The sequence below is a fragment of the Frieseomelitta varia genome, unplaced genomic scaffold, assembly GCF_011392965.1.
Source record: "Frieseomelitta varia isolate USP_RPSP 00005682 unplaced genomic scaffold, Fvar_1.2 scaffold_191, whole genome shotgun sequence".
Taxonomy (NCBI): domain Eukaryota; kingdom Metazoa; phylum Arthropoda; class Insecta; order Hymenoptera; family Apidae; genus Frieseomelitta; species Frieseomelitta varia.
In genome coordinates, this window is record NW_025109650.1 from 574,259 (window position 1) to 601,634 (window position 27,376).

Consider the following 27,376-nt stretch of genomic DNA (forward strand, 5'->3'; position numbering starts at 1 on the left):
AGTGTTCGTTTCCAGTGCCAAGTAGTGGTTGTATGTGGTGTGTACTGTGTGAGAGAACAATATGTCAATGTTGTCAATGTTGTATTTCAACAATTCAAAACTGTGACTGGTCGTTCAAAAATTTTTTCACGGTTCCGTTCATTCGACTCAGGTGAGAAATAAATTGCAGACAATTAAAACAGCCGTTGATGCTTCTTCCGGTGGCAGTGCTGTTTTGTTTTACGTTACTTGTTAGTCTCTTGTGTGACATTTGCTGTAACCTCGTCGCGCATGAAATTGCAAACGTGAAACACATGGCGGGAACGTGACGCAAGTTGAAAATAAAGTCAACTTCAAACGGGGAAAGATCGTTCGGAAAAAAATCCGAATATCTTAAATTATCAACGTTGCACGAAAGAACATCGAAGGTCAACTCTTATCTCGATTTAGTGCTTGTTATTTGACGTTTAACGCTCTCGATAAAACTGTGTTGAAAAAGTTATTAAAAAAAAAAAAAAACATTAAGTAGAAAATATCAAAAATTAGCGAATGAAGTGAAATCTGATCAGAAATAAAATGTGATCGCTACTTTAGGAGGAATTTTGAGAGTTCTCTACTGCAATTATGAAAGTCAAAACCAATATAATAAACGTGTTGGAGAGGCACAAAATGATCGATGAGGTTACTATAAAATTCGTGTCAGATGCATCACCATTGCCGATCTAGTCGATCAGCGTTCTATTAAAATTTATTTCATTGATTTATGACTGCGCAAAAAGTTACCGCCAAAATAATCGCCTTGAAAAGAATAACACAGATTGGAATTCTTAGCTGTATTAGTTGTATTAAATATCATACTTCAACACTGTACTTCTTTCTTCCTTTGACACACGCGAGTCCAAATATCGTTTGGTTTTTCGCGAAGAAGAAGACTCGGACGCTATTATCACACTGTCGAGGCGAGGCTAATTAAAGAACATTGTGGTAGAACTCCATTAAGATAATCGTACGGTGTAATAAAGAATCATTTATAGAAGTCAAAGATTGATCGACAGTTACGCCAACGGCTGCTGCTTACTGAAACTATTTTCAATAGTTTGTTTGCACGTGTTCGAATTGTTTTATCAAGTTATCATTGTTTGCCAGACTCCCTCGGAGCTTTTAGCACTAACTAAGTGGGGAGGAAACGTTGTAAAACTCGACAATCGTATATGATACTGTTTGATCATTTGATACTGCGAACGTACCGATTTCAATATACCTATTTATGCATAATGTATAATTTCAATCAGATACTAGCATTATTTCAATCATTATCAATCATTATCTTTACATTATTATAAAATCCTGAATTGAACTATTATACGATATTTAGATCATTATTTACATCTCTTATGTGTCTAATTAGTGAGGTAACGGTACATACCAGTTAATAAATTGAAGGTTTAGTTTACAGTCAAGTCATATAATTGTAAGCAACGATGGAATAATACCACCACTTACATAGATAGGTTGATTGTATTCGAACATCATCTAGGTATGCCATTAGTGCAAACAATGATGGGATAATACTATCTGTTGATTGTATTCGAACATCAGAGAAGAATACTTGCCTTTTACTTTTCTTAGGATTTATGTTATTTAAGATTTACTCGAGATGTAGGGAAGGACATTAATGATGCATGAATCATAAGTTTTCATCAAAGAAAGAAGCCGATTGGAGACCTCTTTGACCTATAAGAGGCTCGTCTTTACCCTACCCCTTTCGTATATCTCTTCGTCAGTTCGTACGTGGATCTCGATTTGAAGACTCATCGAGATCACCCGGCAATGTAGCCTTGCAGTCGCTTGTTAATGCGTGCAACCGCATCAGTTGATATTGAATTTTGTTGCCAATTTAATTCGCGATTCATCACAAAATTTAACTGTGCGCGGTCTGATTTCGTGCAATTAAGATTATCAAATTTCGACGAAATTGTGAAGTACCCTTGATTATTCTTACAGAAAGGAAAGAAGAGAGTAAGTGAAAGTTATTGAACAAACCGAATTTAACGAGTGGAGTACGTGATCTAGTTAATAGTGCACGTGGTGTACGTGATCCCTTCGCGACTTCATTCAGATTATTTTACGATTACGTGTTGTTTCTAGTTGTCCTACGTCTATATGCAGCGATATTATCAATTCCAGGGTAAATTTCCAAAGAGTATGTGACTAATGACCATCGCTTTTGTTTTAAGTAAAAAAGTTCATAACAAAAGGAACTTGTAAATAGTTATTTGACCGGAACGAGAGTTGATCAGTGGAAGAAGTCCTTAGAAGTGGTGGTGAGCTCGATGTTGCTTCAACCAACAACCTTTTTATGATCGTTCACTTGGAACAAAGATACGTGTGAATGACAACCAAGGATATTGATTAATCTTGTATCCGCTAGATCGCTAGATTGATTGATGACAACTTGTGAGCTCTCGCGATGGAAATCGGAGATAGGAATCAGCGTGAAGAGAAGTAGATGCGTTCTCAAGTTTCGTACGGATACTTTGGTCGATCTTCCAAATACGTATAAGTACGAATCGCGGTACGGTCGAGACCAAGTGATAAGGAGGTAATGTCGTATGGCTCCAGAATAAATCAGTTGATAAGAAACATATAGACCCGAGTCTTCTAATGTTAATAACTTGTGACGAATTGTGTCACCATGTTCCAGTGATATTAGTAGCGGTAATGGTGGTGGTAGCGATGGTGGTAGTGGTGGTGGTGGTGGTGGTGGTGGTGGTGATGATGGTGACGGCTACGTGCAGCAGTCTATGAATCCGGGGTTACTGCTCTCCCTTGAGCCGTGCTTCGTGGGTTGAGAAGCTTTCAGGCTTCCCGTGGAAGGCTGGAAACTGGTCTGTCGTCTAGATTGTGGGGATGTTATGTAAGCTGTAGTTGATCGACATAAACGCATACAAAGATCGTATACGTAGGCGCACGTAAGCATGCGAGGAGGAACTTCGATTCCTAGCTACGTACTATAAACGCGAGGTGTTGGAAGCCGCGAGGTGATCCGGCAAGAGGATATTCAGTGACGGGAGTCGCGACGCGTCAGATGTAGCGATTTAACATTCAAAGGCGCGCAGATAGTGTTCACTTTAATCAAACGTCAAAACGTACAAGTTCTCAATCTTTCAGGTGATCGAGTTGCGTGTTCTAGCAGTGATCCTCGAAAACTAGCTGAGGACACTTTTTATCCATGGTTGAGCTTTGACGAGCTTTTGAGCTATGAGGAAGATGTCCGGTTGAGGACCGAAGACAGGGAGGAAGACGACGAAAAGGAGTTCGAAGAACGTTCAGTAATGTCTTCGACTAACAAACTGCAAATTTTGTGGGATCATTTCATTCATGCAGAACCGCAGAGCTACGAGGTATACGATTCCTAGCTCTAGGAATTCCATTCAGCCAAGGTTATTTTAAAGATTCGAGTTCGATGAATTAATTTGCATGCCAAACATCGGACGAGAATCTAATTAGCTAGACTAACCTGCAACGAGAATTAATTTATTTTACCTTAGCGTATATCCTTTCTCTTTGAGATCTTCCACCTAAAAGAGCTTAGCTAATAATTATTTTTACTTGAATACATTCATATTAACATTGTTCTTTATTATGTGCTGTTAAGCGAGGTTTCGTAATCATTGTCAGTCATGGTTAAATACACTTTACGTTCGTTCCCGGATGACTTACAAGTAACTTGTCGATATTTTGCCGCAACTAGCGAAATAACGAGTAATCCTCTGTCTCATATAACGTAAACACTATCGATTTCTTTCTCTTCATATTCACTTATCAAGTAAAGAGAATTTGCATCAGACAAGCACAATACCGGAGTTTGTGCATTAGTAATTGCATTCCTCTGATTAAAAATACGATTAAGAATGTTTGCTTCAATAGAAACTTGAAATAACACAATATCTTTCTTGCTGATTGTGCCATTTAGCTACGATAGTAAAGCTATCGAATTGTATAAATTATTTCCGTGACCACATCTCCCGAAGATGGACAAGATTGTAATCTCATTAATTAAAATTGACAGTCGACAGAATGTTTATGATTGCCATTATGATTCCATTGAATAAACATTAAATTTATTTACTTTTACTTGCAAAGTGTTAAATTATAGCGTGCAATAATTGTAATACAATTTATAAAGTAAAATTGAGGCATTTGAATATATAATTTCGATCTTTATATCTTCAGTCGGCGAACTGATTATTTTATTATACCGCAGCACGTGTAATAACGCTTGACATTTTAAAAAGTAGAGAAAACAATATCTTTGTTTCTTTTTTTATCATGTACATTGTATCTACGATTTTCTCGTTATATTAGCATCTTTGTCGTAATGAGTTGTTTTTCATATTACTCTATCAAATCTAGAAGGCATAGTATTGCCAATAAATTATATTTATATTACGGACGATTAATTATTTATATTTATTTAGCTTATAATAATATCACATTGAAATTATACTTTTGATAATCTTTCGTTTCGTTTCTTTGTTTTGACAGAATGAATTATCATACGAATTATATGTTTTCTCTATTTAGAAATCACATTGGTTGGACATATTTCTCGCGGAGTTTCTTGCCCAAATAAAAGAAGGTCAAGATGTAAAGGATGCCCTATCGTTTTGGTAAGATTACACATCACTCGATTAAATCTCTTATTTGAAATGATAACTATTCAACTGTATTGTGTGCAGTGGTAGTCGAAAAAAACAGTTTCTAAAACAGTTGTAAATTTTTGAACTGTATCTAAAATTCTTTTTCTAAAAAATATTTCCGTCACAGAGGAATGACATATTGAGTTGTATGTAATATCTTTTTTTTTTGAGGAATGACATAATGAAGTAACAACATAGATTTTTGTGACAAGACAGCGATCGTTGACCGCAACAGGAAAATATGATCTCATGTTCTCATGCTTGTGGTTTCGTGATTTTTTTACGTGATTTTTCACGTTTGCGTGCAATTCACTTTTGTCCTAGTAGGTCTCCATCACTTTCTCGTCTTTGCACAAATTATTACCGACCGATTTTTCTGGTTAATATTTTACCAAAATGAACATTACATCTTATTCGAAAGAAAGAAAACTGCTCGCATCACTATCTTGCACACAATCAATTTCTTATTATCGAAATTTTGCTCAATTTCACTTTTAAAACTTTCCTCGGAGATATCGCGTTTCTTACTGAAAATAAGATTACCAGTCCGGACGTTCAAACAATAATCATATCGGGGTGATAATAAGGAGATAAGAGCATTTAATTCGATGGATAAGATAGCAATATAAAAGGTGCAGTATGGAAATATCCATTACAGTTCGGTCGGCGGTGGTGGCGTATCTACCCTTATAGCTTGTGAGCTGCTCTCCGATGTTCATGAACTTTGCGCGAACAGGACCAACGGCGACGAACTTGTTCGACTGAAGAAGTATTTAGCTCAGGAGCGTGGTTGGCGTTGTTTAGCTGTCCTACAGCTACTTGGTGTCCGTGGGCTCTCTTGTGGAAGAGAACTCGTAGCTCTGCTCATCGCTCTATATCCAGTTGTCCTTCAGGAGGAAACGAGTAATAAAGCTAATTCTGCTTCACTGAACGGGTCCGCGTATACTTCGTCGGCTGATACCGCACGTAACCCTTATGTAAAATTCTACTGCAACGACGATACCGTCGACACGGTAGATATCGTGTCGCATGTGAAACGCAGGACGGCAAAGTCTAATCGAAACGGCGCATTTTACGAGGGCAATGTACCGTCAAAAAGGAGGACAGGTCGTAGATATAGCATCGGTACTAAGGTGCCGGTCCATCAGAAGCAAAAATCATTTGGTACGTTCGAAGCGCGTCGCAACACGCCGGAAAGCGCGAGCAGCGAGTCCGAATTACTGACAGATGGTATTGATCAGGCACGATCGCTCACGCTCAAGATCCGCCTGAATCCTATGGACTTCGAGTATTTCACATCAGTCGTCAGAAGCGACGAGGAGCAAAAATGGCAAGCAGCACTTTACGAACTTCCGGTACGGCCGGTGAAGAAAACACCGAACGATTACATAGACGGGCGGATCAAGGATGTTCTAGATGCGAAAATTAGCAACTTCGAAACGAGCCTTTTGATTATTCAATTGCTTCAAGGGCTACGAGATTACGGTACTCCAGCGGAACAAACGCCTGCTGTACAAGTTCTAAAATTTGCTTTGGATACGTTATGGTCCCTGCAATTCGGTATAGACGGTACCAACTTGACTGGCACTGAATCCGCTACGTTAAAGGCTGCGGCTGCTAGGCTTATGCTTACAGCACTGGAACGCGTATTACGATCAAATGAACCAACTACCGCTGTCATTCATAATGGTTTGTTGCCTATGACACTGAGATTACTCGAAGATGCTTGCAGCAAGCCTGTAAGTGTTTTCTCGCCGGAGGAAGGTTCCCTTCTGCAAGAGTTCATCTTTGCCACTATTTACGGAGTGATAACGTTTCTTTATTGTCTGCTGCATCAACAAGGTACCACGATAGAAAAATTATCAGACTTTCTAGAACTATTTCAACTGTTCACGGAGAGTCAGGATGGGAAGTTAGTGGAGAGAACGATTTTTGCGATTGTCGATCTACCAAGCATTGATCCGACGAGGTCAATAATCCGCGCCAGAAGGGTCATTGATATGATAGGTACGCTAACCAGTGGATTAAAATCTGTTCGACGTGATATTTCGCATGTATCTCATTGCAACAAAACAAAGCACAAATCCTGTGTCAATAACGTTCAAATCCAGCATCATTCGGATGTATTTGGAGCGCCTTATGCTCAGCCAATTGTTGGCGCCGTTGTTATGAAACAAGCATGCTGCATTTCCTCGCTTTTTATGGTACTCACTAATCTCCTCAAGTATTCTCATCCATTCATCAGCGAATTGCAAATCAGATTGATCAAAGTTTTTACAGCGGCGGGAACGTGCTGCTGCTTCCCACCCAGAATACTCATGGCTAGCATCGCCACTCTTTTGAAAAGACACGATCCGACAATTTATATCCCAGCCGTGGCGTTCTTAGAGCGTATCTTTTTCAAAGAACTCGGTGCTTATTCGGAATCAGATGTGTGCGCCACGTGTGACAGACCTACCACATACTCTTGGGATTTCCTCGAAATGTATGCAGACTTATTGACGCCGAGTGATTCAAAATTATGCTACATCATAATGGCTCATCTGCTGAAAATCGGGCCGTGTTCGAAATTTCACATTAGACGGGAATTGGTTCTAAAAGTTTTTTACCCGACCTTTTTGAAAGCTAAAACCTATTACGCAGCTGACAAAGGGAACACAGTCGCGAAATTTCTCATTCAATCTTGTCTATCTGCAATATCCTGCTTGATCGTGAATGCGCAGATATGCGAAGAATTCACTGAGATCAATGGATTGGAAGAAACATTGATTTTGTTATCAGATACGATCTTCACGCGAAATGTTTACGCTCTCCTAGAAGTCACTGTCATTGTCGAGATCTGGAAGACCAATTTCATGGATTCTTCGGATACGGAGAAACCCGCGCTTAAATCTTTGTTCGATTTCCTCGAGAAGGAAACGACTGAATTGTTGGACATTCTTAAGAATTCGGCACATACTTTTGTCGATGAAAAATACGTAGATCAAGTAGCGAACCAAATTTCTGACAAATTAAATGATCAGAATGTTGAAGGAGCGAATATTACTGTGGAAAACAACACTCTTCAAGAACAGAATGAAACGAAAGAATTGATCAAGGAAATATCTGATAATTCTCAGGTTAATGCATCATGCTCGGAAGTTCATAATGAAACAGATACGACTAGAAAAGTAAATCTGTATCAAGCTAGTGCCGCGTGGAGAGCCGCAGCTGGAGTAGCGCTTTGCAGTCCTAAATTTCGAACTCAATTATCGTTGCATCCGGTGTCACGAAAATCTTTACAACTTTTTGTAACGCTGGCTACATACATTTCTTCGGACAATATTGCAGGTATGTTTGTAAAAGTATAGAACAGATTGTATCATATATAAAAATACCTGGATTTATATTTACACGTTTGTCTTCTTTTAGATACCAACAAATCAGCGCACAGACTCTTCGAGGCTTTACTAACGTGCTGTTTAACATCCCCGTTGTGTAAGTATACTTTTATATAACGAATATGAATCATAGGCATTCCGAGTACGTTTCTGTCCTACGTACTCTTTCGCCGCGTACAGCTGCGGCGGATTAAAATCTCAATATGCTACACGAATTTACCTGCCATAAACAGTTCACAGAATTCTTGACACCAGTAAACATCTCGATCTATCTACTGTTCTTTCTACAAATTTCTTTTTCTACGAATAGTATTTTGTCATATCCACATGTTTTATATTGTTCGCTTAAGCTGAGGTATATAAAACAACTTGTGACATAGGTGATTGCGATATAATTATGGAACTGGGAAGAGCGTTGATGCACGCAGGAATCAAATTGGGTCGTGGATTGGCCGTCATCGTAGAAGCTTTGTTGAAAGTCTCTATGTTAAAACCAGCTCAAGAACAAACCATGCCACAATGTACTCGCCCCAGGGTAATTTTCATTTTATTTCTTTTATTTTGGATTGAACTAATCTCGTTAGTTCTACTGGTACCACTACTGGTTCGTTATAGTTACCATCTATGACAGTCGACACAATGCCAGATTATGCCGCTGATGACAGCAGCACGGGTGAATATCTAACAGCCGATGATGGTTACGAAGCAGATGTAGAAATACCGATGCAAAATCCTCATAGCAATACCGTGAAAAGAAGTAATTCTTTCGGACCGATAGTTGAGCCAAGGGGCCATGCGAATGCACATCCCGCATTATGCTTGTTGGCAGTTGATTTATTAATTCATTTCAGTGAACAGTAAGTCCTCGATTGTACAAAATATAGGAATTATATGAAATGTAATAAGATTATAATAAGTAATATTTCTTTTATAGAGGGTTGGATGCAGAGAAAACATGTATTATAACTGCTGGTTTAAGAAAAGTTGCAGTCACATGCAGAGAAAGTGCCTCGAGTTGTGCCGCACTTGCAAGTTCAGGTGTAATTACAAAGATGTTAAATGGTTTCAGAGATATACTTATTACCAGAAATACTCAATATCAAGGTATCTTTAATATAAACTATATATTTAATGTATGTAATATTCATAATATTTTAATCTCATTTATAATATTGCGTAATAAATATTTATAGATTTGCAACACGCTGTGCTAGAAGTATTTACTTTGCTAGCGACGCAATCAATTTCACCATCAGAATTAGTTATATACTTGTCTCTGTTCAAAGTTGATGAACCTTCTCTACAGTCGTTGTTGGAACCACTTTTTCATTTAGTTCTAGCAGCTCGTCCACAACCCAACTTTATCATATCTTTTCCTGTACTTTCTGATGCAAAACTAATATCAAAAACTCAATCGGAAGAGTACAAAAACTTGGAAAAGATTGAAAATCTTGTAAATAATTTTCAAAAGAAACATTTTGCATCAAACATATGCAGTCCATGGTCTGTACACGCGGTATGTCTACCAATTGGTCCAGAACTGGCTTGGCCAGTTTGGTTGCATGGTTGTTCCGCTTCTATGTGGTTGAGAGTTGAAAGAGGATTATCTGTTAATGGCAAAGGGACAGTGATTAATACCTCACCATTACTCGATTCAGATAATGAAAGTTTATCTGATTGGGGTATTCTTTCTGATAACTGGAGTCGTGAAGGTTAGTAAAGTAGTTTAATAAGAACTAATAATAATATATATATATTATAATACTATATTACATAGTATTATAATATATAATTATATAACTATATATGTATATGTATATATAGTTATTTCAACATTTTCTTCTAACACGAGATTCTCTTCGCAAGTCCATCATAATTTTATCAAATGTAGCAATATGTTTATTTTTTATCCAACGCATGCTCTACAAATTATCGTGGAAAGACCAATCGATGTCTGATCTTTTCTTGGGTACATCAGTCGTAGCAGGTTCATCATTTCCACCCACACCAGCATCAATTATTCATTTGATGTCTATCGGATTTGAGTCTCTGGTGCTTGAAACATGGTTGGATTTTAAATCAGGTAAATGATAAATAGACTTTTAACTTTTTAGTACAATTACTGTATTTTATTCCTTTTCTTATATTTCAGATAAATTAATTTTGCGATTAACTAGGCCAGACGACAAAGCAAATCGAACAATCTCAGAAACATCTCTAACTGGTATGCTTCCTTCCGGTCGATGGCATCATTTAGCACTGAATTTCAAAGACACGGTGTTAAATAAACGTAGTGCGGTAATCGAAGTTGTGATTTGGATAGATGGTTGGAGGGAAATCAATGCGCAGTTACCATTTGATGGACTGCTAATGAGAAAACCTAGCACTACATGCGTTTTATTAGGGCAAATTGGATCTAATGCTATTGGTGCTTGGTATCTTGGAAACTTAATGGTATTCAGGTGGGTACCTTTATTTAATTAACGGGTGATTTAACTATCGATTAATTACTATTGTTAAAAATTAATTTACAGATGCCCAGTATTTACAAAGGAGAGAGCATTGTACCTAGCAAGTCTTGGACCTAATTATACTAATCTTGCGGAATGTATTTTAAACACAGAAAAGCCAGATTTCACGCAATTAATTATATCTGGTGCCTTAGATGGTGTACGAGAAATACGATTTGGTAAGTATCATAAGTTTATGTTGCTATTTCTATGAAAGAAAACGAGAGAGAGAGATTTTTTACTTAATATAGAAGGAGGAAAATTTGATACAAGTCGAAGAAAATCATATGGCGGAACGTATTTGCGACACGCTATTGAAACTAAAGTATCTGAGACTAAAATTGATTGGGATGCAATTATGGATGCTACAAATTCGCATTTGGGTGAACTACAAGATAATCTACTCCTTAATTACGAAGCTCAAAATCCTAATATTGTTCATTTATATCCTCAAGCTATTGCAAATCCAGCTGGTAAGTTTATAACTTTGTAAATTTTTATTATTTGGTGGTATTATTTATATTATTTGTTTATTATTAATTTCTTTGCATAAATATTACCTGTTCATTTTTAGCTGTAGTCAGAAATTTATTTCCGGGCCAGCCAGGTTTTAGGGTTGTTTCTGCACCGGAACATAGAGTTTCACAGCAACCACCCTTGTCTGTGGCTCCGATACTTTCAGCTCGGTTAGAATGCCAACACTACAGAGGAATTGTACCCGCTGCCATTTTAGTTGGCGGGGTACCTATATTTTTATATTTGTTCGCAAGAGTAAGTACGATTATACAAAAATAAATATAGCAGTGTAAATTTTAATTAATATAAACTTGTAATAACGAATTATTATAATTAAATGAATTTATTTCATATAGGTAGTGGAATTAAACTCTAATGAGGAGGAGCAAGCATTAGCTCTTTCAATAGTTTTACACTTAATACGGAATGATTCCGAACTTCTAAATCAGTACCGATCAGAAGGTGGAACATCGTTAATCCTACGCATTTTAGAATCTTCTCGATGCCACACAGGTAGACACATCCTAAAAGCAATGTTAGATGCAGCTTGTGATAGTTCGGTCCTAATAAAAGATATCGGTAGTGGCAATCATTTGGTCTCACAAAATTGCGAAGCTGTTATTACCGATCCTGAATTAATCAAAGGTACATTAACCGCGTGGAGGACATGGGCAAAACATGATACATTAAATTTGCTACTACAAGCATTGTTATTATTATTAAGAGATCAACATTCACAGCGTGAATTTAACGCATCTCAATTAAACAGAGTTGGAATCGTTGATACCATTTTAACACTATGCAAGGTAGTTTTATATTTTTTGTAAATACTGTATTTTATCATAAACATATTGAGGAATTCATAAATATATCTTATTGTTTATTATAGGAGCATTTTATGTATGAAGAATTGGGTGCTGTGCTTGATTCTTCAACAGGAATAGCAGTGGTTGAATTGATTCGAGCACTTATGGGAGCACCTCCAGAATTCGCTCATTTAGTAGCTATTACTGACTACCTAGTTCTGGTTCATCAAGCGTCCGAAACTTATATCACACACTCAAGACATAATATATATTTTTTATTACCACCTATGGGAGAAAAAAAAGTTGTAAAACTTACTCCTACCATAACTTTCAGTTCTTCAGATGAATCCATAGAAACTCTTGAAAACAATAAATTGAATAAAGGCTTAACAAATACACAGGTTGGTATTTGCTATCAAATAAATTGTAAAGTAAGTAATAAAAATTAAAGTTTAATTAACATTATTTTCATTCAGATTCAGAAAAATAGAATGCCTAAGAGAAAAGAACGTCGAAATGGACCGCCTCAAGATACTAGTGCTGGAGAGGATTCAGGAATTGCAGCTAGCGATGGATCTAATCCTCTTGGTAACGTAAGTATGAAATTAACTTTATTAATTAACATTCTCTATTACGAATCTTGAATTTTTTATGCAGGAAAAACAATCTATGTGGATGGATGAAAGAAAAGCTTGTCAAGGTTTAGTTTGTGAAGGACTTTTATTATTACTCCGAGATGCAGTTAGAGTTCTACCTGATAGCCAAGTTGGATCAGTGTTAAAACACGTTTTAAGAGCTGAACTTTTACTTGTACTGGCTAATAATCCTGATAGTAGAGTTCGTACAGCATTAATTAAGGTATGACAATAGAGTATAAAAAAGAAATAAGTTTTACTTTCACTCGAGTATTATAACATTTTATTAATTTATAGCTTGTACAAACGTACTTACAACGTGCTACTGATGAGGAAGTCAATAAATTTATAAAGCAAAAATATTTTATACATTTAGCAAATCAAATAGCGTTATATCCTGGAAGTGAGACGCTGATAGTTGCTTTAGAAAACTTGGCCTTACGGGGTCCAACTCTAGCCGCGATGCCTCCATTAATGGCTATAATAGCGAAAACAGCAGCCACCGAACCAAATATAGTTAGACCAATAGTATCATTTATGACTGATATAATTGCAAAGGTAAGGTATTATAATTTTATTTCATTTATTAAACAAAATTAATTAGCAAAATTTAATTCCAGAATCCGACAGCTCTAAAAATGCTTTTGAAACAAGGCTTGATTGAATCATTAGTGCAAGCATTAGTAGGAGCTGCTCATAAAGGTGGTTCTACATCCCTTTATCGAGATATTCATGTACTTCTCGTGGCTATTGCGGCAAGACTTCTAGAATCCCCAGGAACTCATCAAATGCAAGCTATTTTAGATTTGCATTTGATATTGAATCATATGGAATTGAAAGAAAAATCTCAGTGCATTAAAAACAGAGCCTGTGTATCGGTTGTAAGAGATGCACAGGTAGCACTTTTTGATGGAGAACTCGATGTGCTTACAGCAAAAGTTTCGAATCAATCAGGTTTCCGACTACGTAGTACAACATCGTACCTAGCCTCAGCTTCTCACATAACTTCAAGTAATACCTATATATTTGATGAATGTAAAATTTTTATCAAATTTTCCACATTACCACATTTTTCATTCGTCTTTTTTTCTTTTTTTAGTTTTTACAACGTCCAGTGATCAAAGTGACCATGGCTCTCGATCATCTAGCTATACGAATTTACATTCACCCCCCAACGCAATTTTACGTGAACCAGGCAAAGGAGAATTGCTGGAACGATTTCGCCTTATTCTCACACGTGCTGTTGAATTTATAACAGCAGCTGATGAATCACCTTCTGGCAACGAGTTACAATTAACTAAAAGATTACTTTCAATTCTCTTACACGGCTTTTGTAGTCCATTGCAAAAAAGAAATCACTGGAGCAGTGCATGGTCAACTAGACACGTTTTAAGGAGATATACGGCCAAGATAATGGTGTGGTTACTTGGGCCAGATCAAAGCAATAATACGAGGATTTTTGCTATCAGATCACTAATGGAAGAACCGAAAGCTCGCGAAATTCTGTCTTCTCTTTTGGAAGTTCATCCACAAGTGAGTTTTTCAATTACTGCATATTTATTTCTATTTCATTATACGTGCTGTCTATTTTATTATACGTATGTAATTTTATGCATTTATGTTAGGTAGAACAGAAGTTTACAGTGTTCTTTTGGGATCTTTTACAAAAACGAGATGATATGCCTAGTGCTGATGCAAGAATATGTGTAGAATTAAAAGAAGCTTTGAACATATGGGATTTGGCAAAAGGAATAGAACAAGCTAGTCCTGGAATATGGAACGAAGAACTGTCACTGCTAAGACGAGAATTAATGAGAGATCGAGATATATGGATTGATAACAATCTTCCCTCAATTCAAAGGTAAGTAATATTGAATGAAATCTTATACTTCTTATTCCTTTATTTTACAAAATATTTTTCTTCTTTATCAGATTTGCCAATAGATTTGATATACTTACTAAACAATTAACAGAAAGTGCAATGACTATAACACGTACAGTTGTGGAAGAACAAAATCGAGAACGGAAAGTATTAATGGAAAGACTGAAACATTCAAGAGCGATGGAAGCTCAAGCAATTGCTAAATGGAGAGATTTAGCAAAACGTTTAACGCATGAAAGAGCTCCTTGGCATTTTCCAAACAGTTGTCCAAGAAGTTGGGAACTAGACCCTACGGAAGGTCCAGCTAGAGTTAGAATACGATTGCAACCGTGTCATTTAAATATTGATCGAAGATTTTTCATGGCCGAATATCAAAACAAACTAGGTTTGATTATTATTATTTTAAGAGCTATTTTTATTTAATTCGTTTTTATTTATAAGTTTCACTTTTTAACAGATGCAGTGAAAGTTGAAGGTCCTTTATCTTATTTATTTACGAATAATCGGCAAGATGCAAATGCTACAGCATTGATCGAGCGGTTGCACACTACTGAAAGAATACGTAAAATGTCTCAAGCCAAAGTAGTTACACCTAGAGCTGAATTAGCTGGTGAAGTTCTCATTGGTGAAACATGCCTTTACTTCGTGCCTGATAGCCCTGATGTACTATTGCACACGGATGTATGATTCTGTTAATTTTTTGCCATACTATAAATTCATTATATTATATCATACATATTATACATTCAATTAGATACATAATTATTACAGATAGCTTTAGGTGGTTTGGATTTAGCAATGGTGGGTGGAACTGCTTGGCGTCTTGAAGATATTCGAGAATTGCATAGAAGAAGATATCAGTTACAGGAAAGAGCTATCGAAATATTTCTCATTACGGGAAGAACTTATTTATTAGCATTCAATTCTTCAAAAGTATATATTATTTTAAAAATATATATTTGTTTTATTTTATATAATTCTTAACGATGACAATTCTTAATTTACAGGAAAGAGATGAATTTGTAACGGAATTATCTGCTTGCAATTTACCGAGACGAATACCTGGTGATGATTTAAGCGAAGCTATTTCGTTGTGGCGAAGTGGAGCATTAACAAATTGGGAATATATTACTTGTCTAAATAAATTAGCCGGTCGTTCATATAATGATTTAATGCAGTATCCTGTATTTCCATTTGTATTATCCGATTACACAAGTGAAAAAATTGATTTAACTAATCCAAAAATTTATCGGTAAGTACAATAAGAAACACTGTAAAATACAATAATTAAGAAAATAATAATGATAAAATAATTCTTTTAGAAACTTTAAACGTCCTATGGCTGTGCAGGATAAAAAGAATGAACAACACTATATAAACAATTACAATGTATGTGATTTATTTATTGACATGATATTATTTTTGTTGAATATATTGTTTATGATATTTGTTATCATTTTATACAGTATCTCAAACAAGCTTTATCGGAAGGTTTGAATTTAATATCACTAAATCAAGAACCATTTCATTATGGATCACATTATAGTAATTCTGGAACAGTGCTTCACTTTTTAGTTCGATTACCGCCATTTACTAGCATGTTCCTATCTTATCAAGGTAAATTATATTATTTTTTAGTATATACATATTGAGTAATATTGAGACTTAGTTTTAATTTTATTTTACTTTTATTTTCGAAGATAACAATTTTGATATACCTGATCGAACGTTTCATGCGTTGGCAACTACATGGAGATTAACTAGTTGCGATTCAACAACAGACGTGAAAGAATTAATTCCTGAGTTTTTCTATCTACCTGAATTTTTATTGAATTCCGAAGGTAGTATTATAGATTAATTGTCTCACATTTGAATATAATATTTAAATTAATTGATACTGACAAACATTTTTGTTGAAGGATTTAATTTTGGAATTCGACAAAATGGTAATCGGGTTGGAGATGTTGAATTACCGAAATGGTGTGATGGTGATGTACGACTTTTTATTCTTGCTCACAGAGCAGCATTAGAAGCAGATCTTGTTAGGGAAGTTCTACCTTATTGGATTGATCTGGTATTTGGATTTAGACAAACTGGTAGACCAGCAATAGAAGCTATAAATGTTTTTCATCCTGCAGTATGTTGAAACAAGCAACATTTATGCAATCATGTTTAAAAATGTAACTTGAATTTATATAAATTTATATTTTTAGACCTACTATGGATTCAATGTTGAACAAATAACTGATCCTCTTGAACGTCAAGCGTGGGAAACAATGGTACGAACGTATGGCCAGACACCAGCACAATTATTCAAGGCAGCGCATCCTTTACCGATTCAAAATCTTGGAAACACAGGAGTTCACAGCTCATTACCACAAGTTATTGAAAGTGTAGATGGTATAAAATGGGGAAATTATGTTGGTGCTCTAGGAAATGAACCAGTTTTATGTTGGAAACATAAACATAGAGCACCGTTAGCATCTCTAGTTCCTTTAATGACTGGCGATGTTTTCGGATTGCCTAATTATACTACTTTGTTGCTTGGTTACATGAAAGAAAAAAGTACATATTATTAATTTTAAGCTAATATTTCAATAGTTGTATTTATAGAATTAAATTATATAGTGTTTTCTTTATATAACATTAGTATAATGTTCCATTATATGTTATATAATGTTTAGGTGCAAGTATGCTAAGTGGAGCATCTGTATTGGGAGCGGCTTTAGTTTCATGGAGTGGCTCAGATGGAATTGTAAGACTGAAATTTAAGAAAGAGCAACCATTAAGGCCATTAATCAGATCTTCGGGTCTCGATCCAGTAAATAGACAAATTAGTATTTTAAGTACTGTTTTAAGTACTTTTTCAAATTACAAGCTACATAAGATCTTTTTTTTTTAGATTACAATCTTAGGATCAACTCCGGATTGTGGACAACTGTGGATAGGCCATTTATCCGGCAGAGTAACAGTGTATACATATACAGTTGTACCAAGCAAAATTGACTTTACCTCAACATCGGCATCTGTTCTATTAGCTCATAGAAACAGAATAACGACAATAGCTCTATCACGAGCATTTAGTATTGCTGTTACAGGTGATTCAACTGGTGTCATCGTTATTTGGGACTTAAATAGGTAAATATGCTTGTAAATAAATAAATAGGAGCCTGCATATAATTTCTAAAATTATTTATCTTTTTATAGCTTAACATACATAAGATCGATATCCTGTGATCAAAATTATTCTATTCATTTGCTATCAATTAGTGAAACTCTCGGAGATATAGCAATTGTTTACGAGATTCCTAGTAAAAACACGTCTTCCAATCAATCCGAATTGAAAGTATTTACTATAAATGCAAGAGCAGTTGGATCTATTTTATCAAGAGGAAGAATAACGGCTCTTTGTTATAGCAATGCACCAGAAGGAGTTTCTGTGAATGTTATTGCAACAGGATTAAACAATGGTGTAATAAGATTATGGAGTAGTTGGGATTTAAGACTAATTAGAGAAATTATAAATGATATAAAAGGATGCGGAGCAGTAATTGCAATAGCATGGGCTTTAGATCAACATCACTTATATGCTATAATCGAAGATTATACTATTCTCATATGGGAAGGATCAAAACGTTTAAGTAATGGTACTCCAAAATTCGTAAATTTAACGTCCCTCTAATGTAAATAAACTAAGTCATGTGCACGAACAACATGTTATTTTAAATACCATTAAATATTAATAGGTCTCCATTTTATTAATAAGTATTTACATAATAAAAAAATGTTTTTTACATTTATAGTTATAATATTAGTGTTACACTTGTGATAATTTTATATAATTAGAATCATATCAAACACATACATTCTTACAATTGTTAAGATATTATCACATATAAACATTACATTTGTAACTATTAGATAAAAATCTATCTGTTGAAGTATTATTTTCTTAAAATTTTTATTACAACAATTTTTTATGCTTCTAATATATCAACATCTATATTTTTATATTCTGTTATAATAAAAGAAATACAGATTTCGTTATTAACATATTTATAATTATATTAATATCACTGATACACTTTCAACTTCCAATTCCCAATTTCATAAATGTAAATTGATGATTTATGTAATGCATTCATGATATGTACGTAACATGTACATATCTAATAGAAATATCAAGCAATAGATTCAAATAACATTCAAGCAGTCTTCAATGATTTCAAACATCGGGTAATATTTTCCTGTTCTTTTAGCAATTTGTTCTGCTGTATCGCCACTTGAATTTATCAATCTTGGATTTATATCTGGATGCAATAAAAGAAGTTGCAAAGTGGGAGAATTATGAGAAGTTGCAGATACTAAATGCAAAGGTGTCTGATCTCCTTTACTCTTAGCATTTATATCTGCTCCGTTTGCAATTAATACCGCTGCACATTCAACATTGTTCCAGCAACATGCAGAATGCAACGGTTGCCATTCATCCATCGTTTTAGCATCTATCTTCGCACCTGCTTGAAGTAAATACTATAGACATAAAAATGAAACCGCATTTATTCAAGAGCTCTCATTTTGAGGAACAAGCTATCATCTTGAGTATAATAAATCTTACCTCGACAATTTTCACATGATTGCCATAACATGCTCTATGCAACGGAGTGTAACCATCCTTGTCCATACATTCTAACAAACGAGGGTTTTTTGTTAATGATCTCTGCAGTCTGTCCAAGTCGCCGTTCTCTGCTGCGTTAAGAATTTCTTTTGCATCGGGTTCTGTAGAAAAACACACATGTGTCAGAGAATCGATAATAAAAAATTGCAAAATACGATTTGAAAACATCATCTAACCTTTCGCATTACGTTCAGCTTCTACCCCATCATCGTCATCTTCCCAAGCACTAACTTGCATATGTTCACTCCGTGGTTGACTTAGCATTCGATCACGGATTGCTTCCAAATCCGTTAATTGATCACTTTCTTCATCGGACGATGACATATTTATCTCAGTCAACAAATAAAACGAAATCACGCGTATTTCTTATATCTTTGTTCATCAAATATTACACGGATCCATCTACTGGAGTACGAAGATACTGCGCATAAATTGAATTTGATCGATTTCTCGAGATGCGAAAATTATTTTATATTCTCGATTGTTTTGAAACTGTTAAATTTCCATAACCAGATAAATTTGACTTCAATACGATACGTAAAGCGACATGGAATGTTCGAAACTTTTGGAAACTCTAGATATTTTTGGTTATGCTGGTGTATGTGTGGGGACAGAAAACTCGCAGCTGTTACGGAATTCTCTCATAATATTGCAGGAGGAGAATCACTTTCAAAAGTGTTACTATTGGGGCAAAATCTACGGAGTACAAAATGATTATCATATTGCATTTGGTTTTAAGAAAGACTGCATGAACGATCAGGTGTATTACTACAGGTAAGCTTGTTAAAACGATTCGAAAACAGACGGTATTAAAAACATACAATATTTGAATTAGTACGGATGGATTAAATTGGTTGTTACTGCCAAGAGCGAATAAATACGCACGATTCTTGACACCCCTTGCAATTAATAAGTTCGAAGGTGATCCCTCGATAGTCACCAACGTCTATAACATTAATCCCCCGTTCCCGCCAAACGAAGATCCCAAAAAGTATTATGACGTAGGTCAACACAGTTTGGAGAAGCTAATTTTTCAAATTAACAAACATTTAAAGATTCTTGGCATGTTAGGGCCCTATACCAAAAGAATTAAAAGAAGAAGATAGACTGGCAGCCGCAATAGAAATAATTAGAGAAGACGCAGTCATAATTCCTCGTGGTGCGTGGTTCAAATGTCCCAATGGGGACGTGATTGAAAATTCAAATTTTGAAGGACTTGGTATCTCAGATGTGTCGTATTTAAAGTCTTATTTGCATGCACGTCCACCGCAACAAAAGTGGAACACCAATTTACTTACGAGACCCGATTATAACTATGCTTTAGACTTTTTAGATACAATCGACATGGACGTGCCATCAGGTATAGGAATAAAAATTTTTTTCAACAACGATCTCAAGCCTTTGCTGTTTCTTTGGATAATATAACATCTTCTGTTAGGATGTTGGAACCTACAACTTTTACACGGTGACCATTTAGTGATTTTACACAGTCTTTATTGGCCTGGCATGATGTTTTATCATAAACTACATAGTCCGCATTATGGATTTCTTTATTTTGGACACGGAAAGAAAAACATGGATGTCATCTTCATGGTGTAATCATTGTTGCAATAATGAGAAATCAATGAATTTAAATTGTCATTTTTTTTTTCTTTTTTTTTTTTCTCTAACTGTATAGATTCGTTCGTTTCCCTTTTGTTTTCTATAACAATTGAATACTCGTGATCACTACATTTGATATCAAATATTTTACATGTAATTTATGGTTACGATAATTCGTTTTACAAGTTTACAAGTACAATAACAGTTCCAAAAATGATCCCTATTGAGGAAATGTTTGTTAATGAAAATGTGCAGCGTTTTGAATTGTAACGCGCGAGTCGTCGATGCAAGGTTATGATCGCTTTCATATTTCTTTCATATCACGTCGGTGTGACAGAATACGTATAATTCACAAAGTTCCATGGTTACAATAAGTTTCTAAAAATAAATTTCCGCCTGTTGTTCAAATTAACCATCGCTGTTTCTATTTCATGCAAATGGGAATTAAAATAGAAATTTAATCGCCGCCTTGTGAACCAGGTTTGTGGGTACATAACCTAGTTGGCCGCTCAGAGCGCAAGATGGCAGCAGTATCTCGCTCGAGGTTTGCGAATTTGAACGCACAAGCGCAGTGACCGGCATACTCGAGTGAAGTGTTGTTTGCAAGTGCTAGCGATCCGTATTCCGACAGATTTCTTCAGGATATTTCACTGTTACCGGTAAGTGAAAACGTTCCTACAATTTTTGCCGCGTCTTGTTCGCCGATGAACAGATTTTTGTTGGTTAATTTGCCTTACTTCGACCTTGCATCGGAAGTTCGGCACATGGCGTGATGCCGGGTGACGCCGGTTCTATGAAAACGTATTTTACAGCACGTGGATTGCGTTCGTTCTTTGAACGAACTGAATCGAAATTTGCCCCGTTGCGTTCTGAAAGCTTTGATTTTTAGTATCTGTGCGGTTTTGGGCACGCAATCTGTCGCGGTATACGTATATTTTTTCTTGTTGACAGGCGGCGTCAAGTTTCTGCCCGCTTTTGCAGGAATTACGCGTCCTCTGACGTTAACCGAATCCTGTCTCTCATTCGCTTCGTAACCGATAGGTATCAGAACGGATACAAAGCGATATATCCGGGTCGATATTAACCTCTCAGAATTTAGGATACTGACCGAAATGAAATCTTCGCGTTAGAATAATATATTTATCCCCTCGACTTCGCGAGTCGTTGCTCGGTTTCGTTCGTTTGACATTGCTACATCATTTACGCACGCATTTCCCTCCCGAAACTCGTACCAGAGAAAACCACCGTGTTGAAATCAATAAAAGATTCTTTGAAACGTGGCACAACATTGTAAGCGATACAATACGATTCTGTCGTACATCGTAGCTGTTATTTGTATTTTTATTTCGCATTCTTAATACGTGTAATATATAACACGAAGCTGTTCGATTCAAGGTTAGCTAGGTCAACGAAAGTTACGAAGCTGCCGTTGTTGAAAAGACAGCTTCTTCCCCGACTCAGTTATATACCATTGCGATAAATTTGCGTCCCTGGTGATCGTTCGTCGAGATTCGAAAATTGTAGCTATCCATTGCTACCTCTCTCGATGTAAATAAAATATATCAATAGGAAATATGTAGTGTGATCCATTCTTCGTCGATACATGCAACTAATCGTAAAGTAAGAGATTCCCTTTAGATATCGACATTGTCGGTGAATTAGAGGATTGGCGTTTATGAGAATGCGATAGACCGTAAAGTTGCTGATGCAAGATCGCGTGTACTCACGATGTTCACTAGACGGAAAATCCCTATTATCAATCGTTGGATTCCGGCGATTCGCGGTGGGATCGTCCCCGGCGAGGACGATATTTTTATTGGGCGATTTTTGATTGAATCTCGCGGTTTTGAAAGCCTTCGTGTTGGCTGGTGTGTGCGTGTTTGCACCGTCTCCTTTCGACGCAGAGATTCATTTTTCTGCGACGAAGAAATCAATGACGGAGCCGATAACCTCACTCCGCGCGTTGCGCACCTCCGGCTCTCTTTTATCTGATTCATATGCATGGCTGTACATGTGCAATCGTGTAGTCAATTCCGAGCACGGACCACGGAGTTCCGGTTCCTATTCCAGTAGTATCCTCTCTCTATTGCCGATGTACACCTTCTTTTTCCTTGACGATGACTTTCTTGTCGCTGTGCTGGGACGTTCCTATTTCCATCCGTTTACGGGATCGCGAAGTAACGACAAAGTTATTAAACTATGAAACACAATGTCGCGTAAATTTTTTTGCTCGAGTCATTTGTTTTATGGCTGTGCGCTTAAAACTTGACTATTTGCATTGAATAGTACCTACGTATTGAATACTAGTTTTTTTTTTTACTCCAAATTAAATTCTTTTATAGATATTCACTATATTTGCACTATAAATCAACCAATAATTTCAGATCAAATTCGTCTTTTTGCAAATCAAATTTTTCTATAAATTGATTTTCTTGAGCCATTGTAATAAAAATAAAATCCGATGTAATGTTATTATTCCATAATAAAAATTCTATTGCATGTATGTAATATATAATGATAATATATAAACAAAAAATAACAAAATTAACTAATAATTAAAATATTTATTTAACACTAAAATGCTTATATGCACATACGTAGATTCATTATATAATAGTTCACTTGCCGCTTAGTTTTCTATACATATTCATATGATAATTATGACAATCTATAGAAACAGGTTGCAACAGAATGATTGATAACATCCAAAGGTCCATAGTTTGAAGGCCAAGATATTTCTTGCGCAGAATTTAATTTTTGAAAAAATTTCTTCAATGGGATTCATGACGATGGTAGAAATAATAATCACTTTTTTGGTTCACTCACAAAATGAATTTGATTTGCAAAAAGATAAATGTGCTCTGCAAAAGAGTTAATTACTGCAAAAGCTGTAATACGCTACTATTAGTACGTAAATCATCCAAATGTTATATTCATTTTTTTTTTCTTTTACATTGAAAATTTTCAAATTCGAAATTAAAATGAAGATTCAGTTCGTACATGTTTTTATTTGTTAATCGAACGTGGCTCTCTATCGTATATCATTTCGGTTACGTATATTTGTTGTAAAACGATGATTCAGTCTTCAATGTTTCCTCCGTCTGTGGTAATTGGCACATGCATTATCCTTTAACCGGCGACGATCGTGATCGGAAAAATCCGGCGTATAGGATGAAATAAAATTTCGTATTCCGGGTACGTGAGTTCCGAGAACGTTGCGATTTTCTCGCTATTTTACGACGAACCGAGTCAGGTTCGGAGATTATGGTTTTACGTGGAATGGAAGGTTGGCTCGCGTCGAATTCTTGTGATTGTTGCTCGCGGCGAGTTCCGCTCGGCCTCTGTTCGATTGGACGTATCGAGTGATCGGTTATCGACCCCTTTCGATACGGTTTGTCGCTTCTTTTTAATAGTTCAACGCGATCGAGGCGTAACAGGATTTAGAGTAAGCCGTAAAAAAAACTCGTGGAAACGTCACGGCATTGACTTTCTTCGTTTCCACCAGCGTAAATCTTGGTGTTTCCAGGTTTACGTTTTCGAAATGTGTCCACAGCTGACGAGTAGAAGAACAACGAAACATTGCGTAGCGGCATACGTGCTCGTAACCAGGAAAAACGGAAACGATGACTAGGAAAGCTCGAGGTTATCGTGTACGTGCAATTTGCTGTCCGGCGAATTTGTGAAAATTTAACGCTGTTGGTAGAGCCGTGTAATTAAGTATCAGATATACGTGTCAAATACGGCTCTCGAATGACTCATTAACCGTTCAAGTTAACCGAGTCGCCTTCTTTTATACCAGTTATACGGCCGTATTATCGATCATGGAACGATCGTATCTCGAGCAGTAACTCTCAACCATTGTTATGCGATAAAAACACTATTCAACTCTCTAGTTGCTTTTGTTTTCCATTGTCGTCGATACTAGTTACTTGGCAGCCTTTGCAATCTGTCCCTCTTTTCTCCTTCGGTCTCTCGTTTCGTTCTTATTAAATGTAACCGCCGTGTCCTTCGAATCGAGTCGTTCTGCCGATTCGATTTTGGCGCGCGAGTGTTCCGGTTTCCCGCAAAATGGTGCGCGCGCGCGCGAGAGAGAGAGAGACACAGTGGTTCTCACGGTGTTCAATCGCGGCAATTAGATCGAATTGGAAAGCGTGATGAAGGGCTATAAGTGCGTGAGAACCGTCCGTTTAAGGCGCGAGAACTGGTTCTTGGTTGATCGCGGGCATCTTCTTCTCAAGGCCCTCTCCTCGATGTTAAACACGGCGGAGATGTTACGAGCTCCTTCGACTGCCTGAAATTAAACGTCGAGGACAAGGTGCCCCGTGGTCCGCCTTTTCTCGAACCTCCCTTCGTCCGTTTCAAACCTTCGACCATTGCTGCCGCAACCACATTGCCTCTTTTTCTTCTTTCTTCTTCCAAAATTCTCCTCCATCTCTCTCTCTCTCTCTCTCTCTCTCTCTCTCCATTCGCTGTTTCACCTCTCTTTTTCTTCATTTGCTTTGTTTCTTCTTCGTCTTCTTCCTCGTCTCCTTCCCCGGCTGGCTACCTGGCCAACGTTACGAAACGTTTCGATCGTTTTAGATTCCAGTTGGAATTTCAACGACCAAAAAAGAAAGGGAAAAAAAAAAAAAAAAAAGAAAGAAAGATAGAGGGGCTCAACCATGCGCACGATGAAGGACTAGATTCGCGAAACAATCGCCTAACTATTTTTCTCGACTCTATTTGACTTCTCGCTCCATTTGTCTTTTGTCTACGATCCTCGTGTCCCTTCTCCTCCTCTTCCTCCTTCTCTCGGCTTCCTCCCTTCCACTTGCCGAGATTGTCCGACGAAATTGCACGAAATTCTTTCCCACACGATGAAAATGATTCGGGAAGCGGAATTCCAGCGGACTCTCGATAGACCGAAGATCGAAACGCGGTGTCGAAAGTTTCTCGAACGTGTACGGTGGCGTCGATTGATTTTCTGAAGGCAGAACGAAAAGGTGGAGAGAGAAGAAGGCCCCGGTGTGTATCGGTCGGGAATCACGTGCACCCGGAGTGATTCTCTTCCAAGCCGTGGCTCCGTTGTCAAGTGGACAATATCTTCTCGTGTTACAACAATGTTACCCCGTTGCCGAACAAAACGACGCGCCTCCGATGTTTCTTCTTGCGTGCCTCCATCGTGTTCGCCGACGTTCTGCCTTTCCGTAGCCTTACCGAGATATCGCGTTATAATTTAGCGTGTCACTCGCGTCAGCAAAAATCTTGCGTTCTCTCTTCGTTCGGGTTCGTATGGTTCCTCGTTCGTCCGATTTAGACAACAAGTATTTTTACTTTTATCTTTTTTCTTTTGTTCCAAAAAAAGGGGAGGATTCGAAATAATAATTTTCATCTCGTCTTTCGTGAAACGTCAAGTCAGATGAAATTCCATTATTGCGAAATGCTACGTTTCATTTAGTCGACGAGGCGATAACCACACGTTTTCGTCTTTCAGTCCGTTAATCGTCTTTGTCGTTGGGTCGACCAGATCAGATCATGGCGAAGCGTTAATGGAAAAAGAGGAGGGTTGAACAGCATCGATTTTACTGTTGAGAAGTTGACGTGCCGTTGTTACTTAATATTTCGTTGTAATGTCTTTGTCCCTTTCGTAGATTACTTGATATCTAAAAGTTTATTTGAAAATAAATCACGTACGCCAAAGAGCGATTCTCTTTTTCGCCGTTCTTCGAATGATTCATCGTCGACGCGCAATTTCTAGATAACTAGTAACATAATCCTTCCAATCATTTACAATTTCGGACTCAACCAAGATATATTGCTGTTTGTTTTAGCTTATTGTTACTGACAAGTTTCTAGCGAGTCACTCGGTTATGACAGGGATTTTTTCTTCGTCCACGATTTTATTGTTTTGTCGTTGTAACGTTCTTCAGCTCGCGATGGTTCCTTTCCGATTTTCTCGACCCGAGAGGGAAAACAGCTGCCTGTTCGATGCTCGTGGTGAGTTTTCTTCCAAGAGGAATATTCTCCGGAGAGAAAGAGAGATTTTCGGCCCGATCAGATACGTAGATTAGCAACGCGCGTACACTTGCACGTGGGTCGCAAGCGCGCTTTTATTCTTTGCAAGCAGGCAGGGAGCTACGGATAGACGGATGACTGTATACACGAGGGCTTCCAGTGGCTGTGAAAGCGAGAGAATGAGAGAGAGAGAGCCAGCAGGAGAGAGATGGGAGAAAGGGGGAGTATGGGGGTTATGGGGGCACGTTCACACAAAACGGCCACCATAGGCCCTGGCAGCTGTTCACCATCCGTGCCCTACTCTCTACACTGTTCTCTCCCCCGCATTCTTAGTTCGGCTTAGCCTCGCCCTTTCTCTCTCCCTCTCTCACCCTTCCATGGTGCTGGACCATACAAAAGTTCCTAGAGCTTCTCTACTACCACTTTCTGTTTTCTCTACTTTCTCTCTCTCTCTCTCTCTCTCTCTCTCTCTCTCTCGCGTTTTGCGTCCTCTCAAGAATTTAGAGAGCCAGACTTTTCTTTCTTTTCTTCCCCCATGAAACCGTACGTCATATACAATTACAATTTCCATGCTTTCACGCAGGCAGCACGTGCAACGTTTATTTTCACCTCTGTCCCGGGATAGTGGCTCGTCAGCAAAGGTAACCGGAGTTCGAAGTACATGCATACGGAACCAGGAACGACGTGTCTCTTG

At 37.1% G+C, this 27,376-nt stretch overlaps 3 protein-coding genes across 8 annotated transcripts; 2 read left to right on the plus strand and 1 right to left on the minus strand.

Moving 5' to 3' along the window:
• The first annotated feature begins 33 nt into the window (after positions 1–33).
• LOC122539129 (lysosomal-trafficking regulator) lies at positions 34–18,466 on the plus strand. 6 transcript variants are annotated; one of them, XM_043673787.1, is made up of 35 exons: positions 1,588–2,581; positions 2,684–2,896; positions 3,151–3,383; positions 4,567–4,652; positions 5,341–8,012; positions 8,094–8,159; positions 8,443–8,597; positions 8,678–8,919; positions 8,997–9,166; positions 9,256–9,774; positions 10,005–10,145; positions 10,215–10,524; positions 10,597–10,751; positions 10,824–11,045; positions 11,147–11,343; positions 11,445–11,894; positions 11,978–12,295; positions 12,371–12,487; positions 12,552–12,752; positions 12,827–13,087; positions 13,150–13,540; positions 13,629–14,062; positions 14,155–14,390; positions 14,462–14,796; positions 14,869–15,092; positions 15,183–15,344; positions 15,419–15,663; positions 15,734–15,800; positions 15,878–16,028; positions 16,112–16,252; positions 16,331–16,548; positions 16,625–16,976; positions 17,096–17,232; positions 17,314–17,549; positions 17,619–18,466. In XM_043673787.1, exons 2-35 carry the CDS (start codon positions 2,890–2,892, stop codon positions 18,091–18,093), a joined length of 10,326 nt encoding a protein of 3,441 aa, XP_043529722.1. In that variant the 5' UTR covers positions 1,588–2,581; positions 2,684–2,889; the 3' UTR covers positions 18,094–18,466. The 6 variants fall into 6 exon arrangements, with proteins under 6 accessions (XP_043529727.1, XP_043529724.1, XP_043529722.1 ...); XM_043673788.1 differs by having other exon boundaries at positions 1,588–2,303; positions 2,411–2,896; XM_043673792.1 differs by lacking the exons at positions 1,588–2,581; positions 2,684–2,896 and adding an exon at positions 34–151.
• Positions 18,432–20,108, minus strand: LOC122539135 (ankyrin repeat domain-containing protein 49-like). Its single transcript, XM_043673807.1, has 4 exons — positions 19,972–20,108; positions 19,263–19,491; positions 19,027–19,187; positions 18,432–18,941 (listed from the first exon to the last, which is right to left on the minus strand). Exons 2-4 carry the CDS (start codon positions 19,408–19,410, stop codon positions 18,606–18,608), a joined length of 645 nt encoding a protein of 214 aa, XP_043529742.1. The 5' UTR covers positions 19,411–19,491; positions 19,972–20,108; the 3' UTR covers positions 18,432–18,605.
• LOC122539136 (radial spoke head protein 9 homolog) lies at positions 19,437–20,746 on the plus strand. Its single transcript, XM_043673808.1, has 4 exons — positions 19,437–19,860; positions 19,922–20,087; positions 20,158–20,446; positions 20,525–20,746. The coding sequence occupies exons 1-4, from the start codon at positions 19,634–19,636 to the stop codon at positions 20,683–20,685; spliced, it is 843 nt and encodes a 280-aa protein (XP_043529743.1). The 5' UTR covers positions 19,437–19,633; the 3' UTR covers positions 20,686–20,746.
• The last annotated feature ends 6,630 nt before the right edge of the window (positions 20,747–27,376 follow it).

Excerpts from the sequence above, each read along its gene's own strand:
- LOC122539135 (XM_043673807.1), bottom strand. The coding sequence starts at position 19,410 with ATGTCATCGTCCGATGAAGAAAGTGATCAATTAACGGATTTGGAAGCA. Across the intron at positions 19,188-19,262 it reads AGCTGAACGTAATGCGAAAG|AACCCGATGCAAAAGAAATT; the intron begins GTTAGATGATGT and ends GTTTTTCTACAG. Across the intron at positions 18,942-19,026 it reads ATCATGTGAAAATTGTCGAG|TATTTACTTCAAGCAGGTGC; the intron begins GTAAGATTTATT and ends TTATGTCTATAG.
- LOC122539129 (XM_043673786.1), top strand. Across the intron at positions 11,046-11,146 it reads AGCTATTGCAAATCCAGCTG|CTGTAGTCAGAAATTTATTT; the intron begins GTAAGTTTATAA and ends GTTCATTTTTAG. Across the intron at positions 12,753-12,826 it reads TTCGTACAGCATTAATTAAG|CTTGTACAAACGTACTTACA; the intron begins GTATGACAATAG and ends ATTAATTTATAG.
- LOC122539136 (XM_043673808.1), top strand. The coding sequence starts at position 19,634 with ATGGAATGTTCGAAACTTTTGGAAACTCTAGATATTTTTGGTTATGCT. Across the intron at positions 19,861-19,921 it reads GATCAGGTGTATTACTACAG|TACGGATGGATTAAATTGGT; the intron begins GTAAGCTTGTTA and ends TATTTGAATTAG. Across the intron at positions 20,088-20,157 it reads ATCCCAAAAAGTATTATGAC|GGCCCTATACCAAAAGAATT; the intron begins GTAGGTCAACAC and ends TTGGCATGTTAG.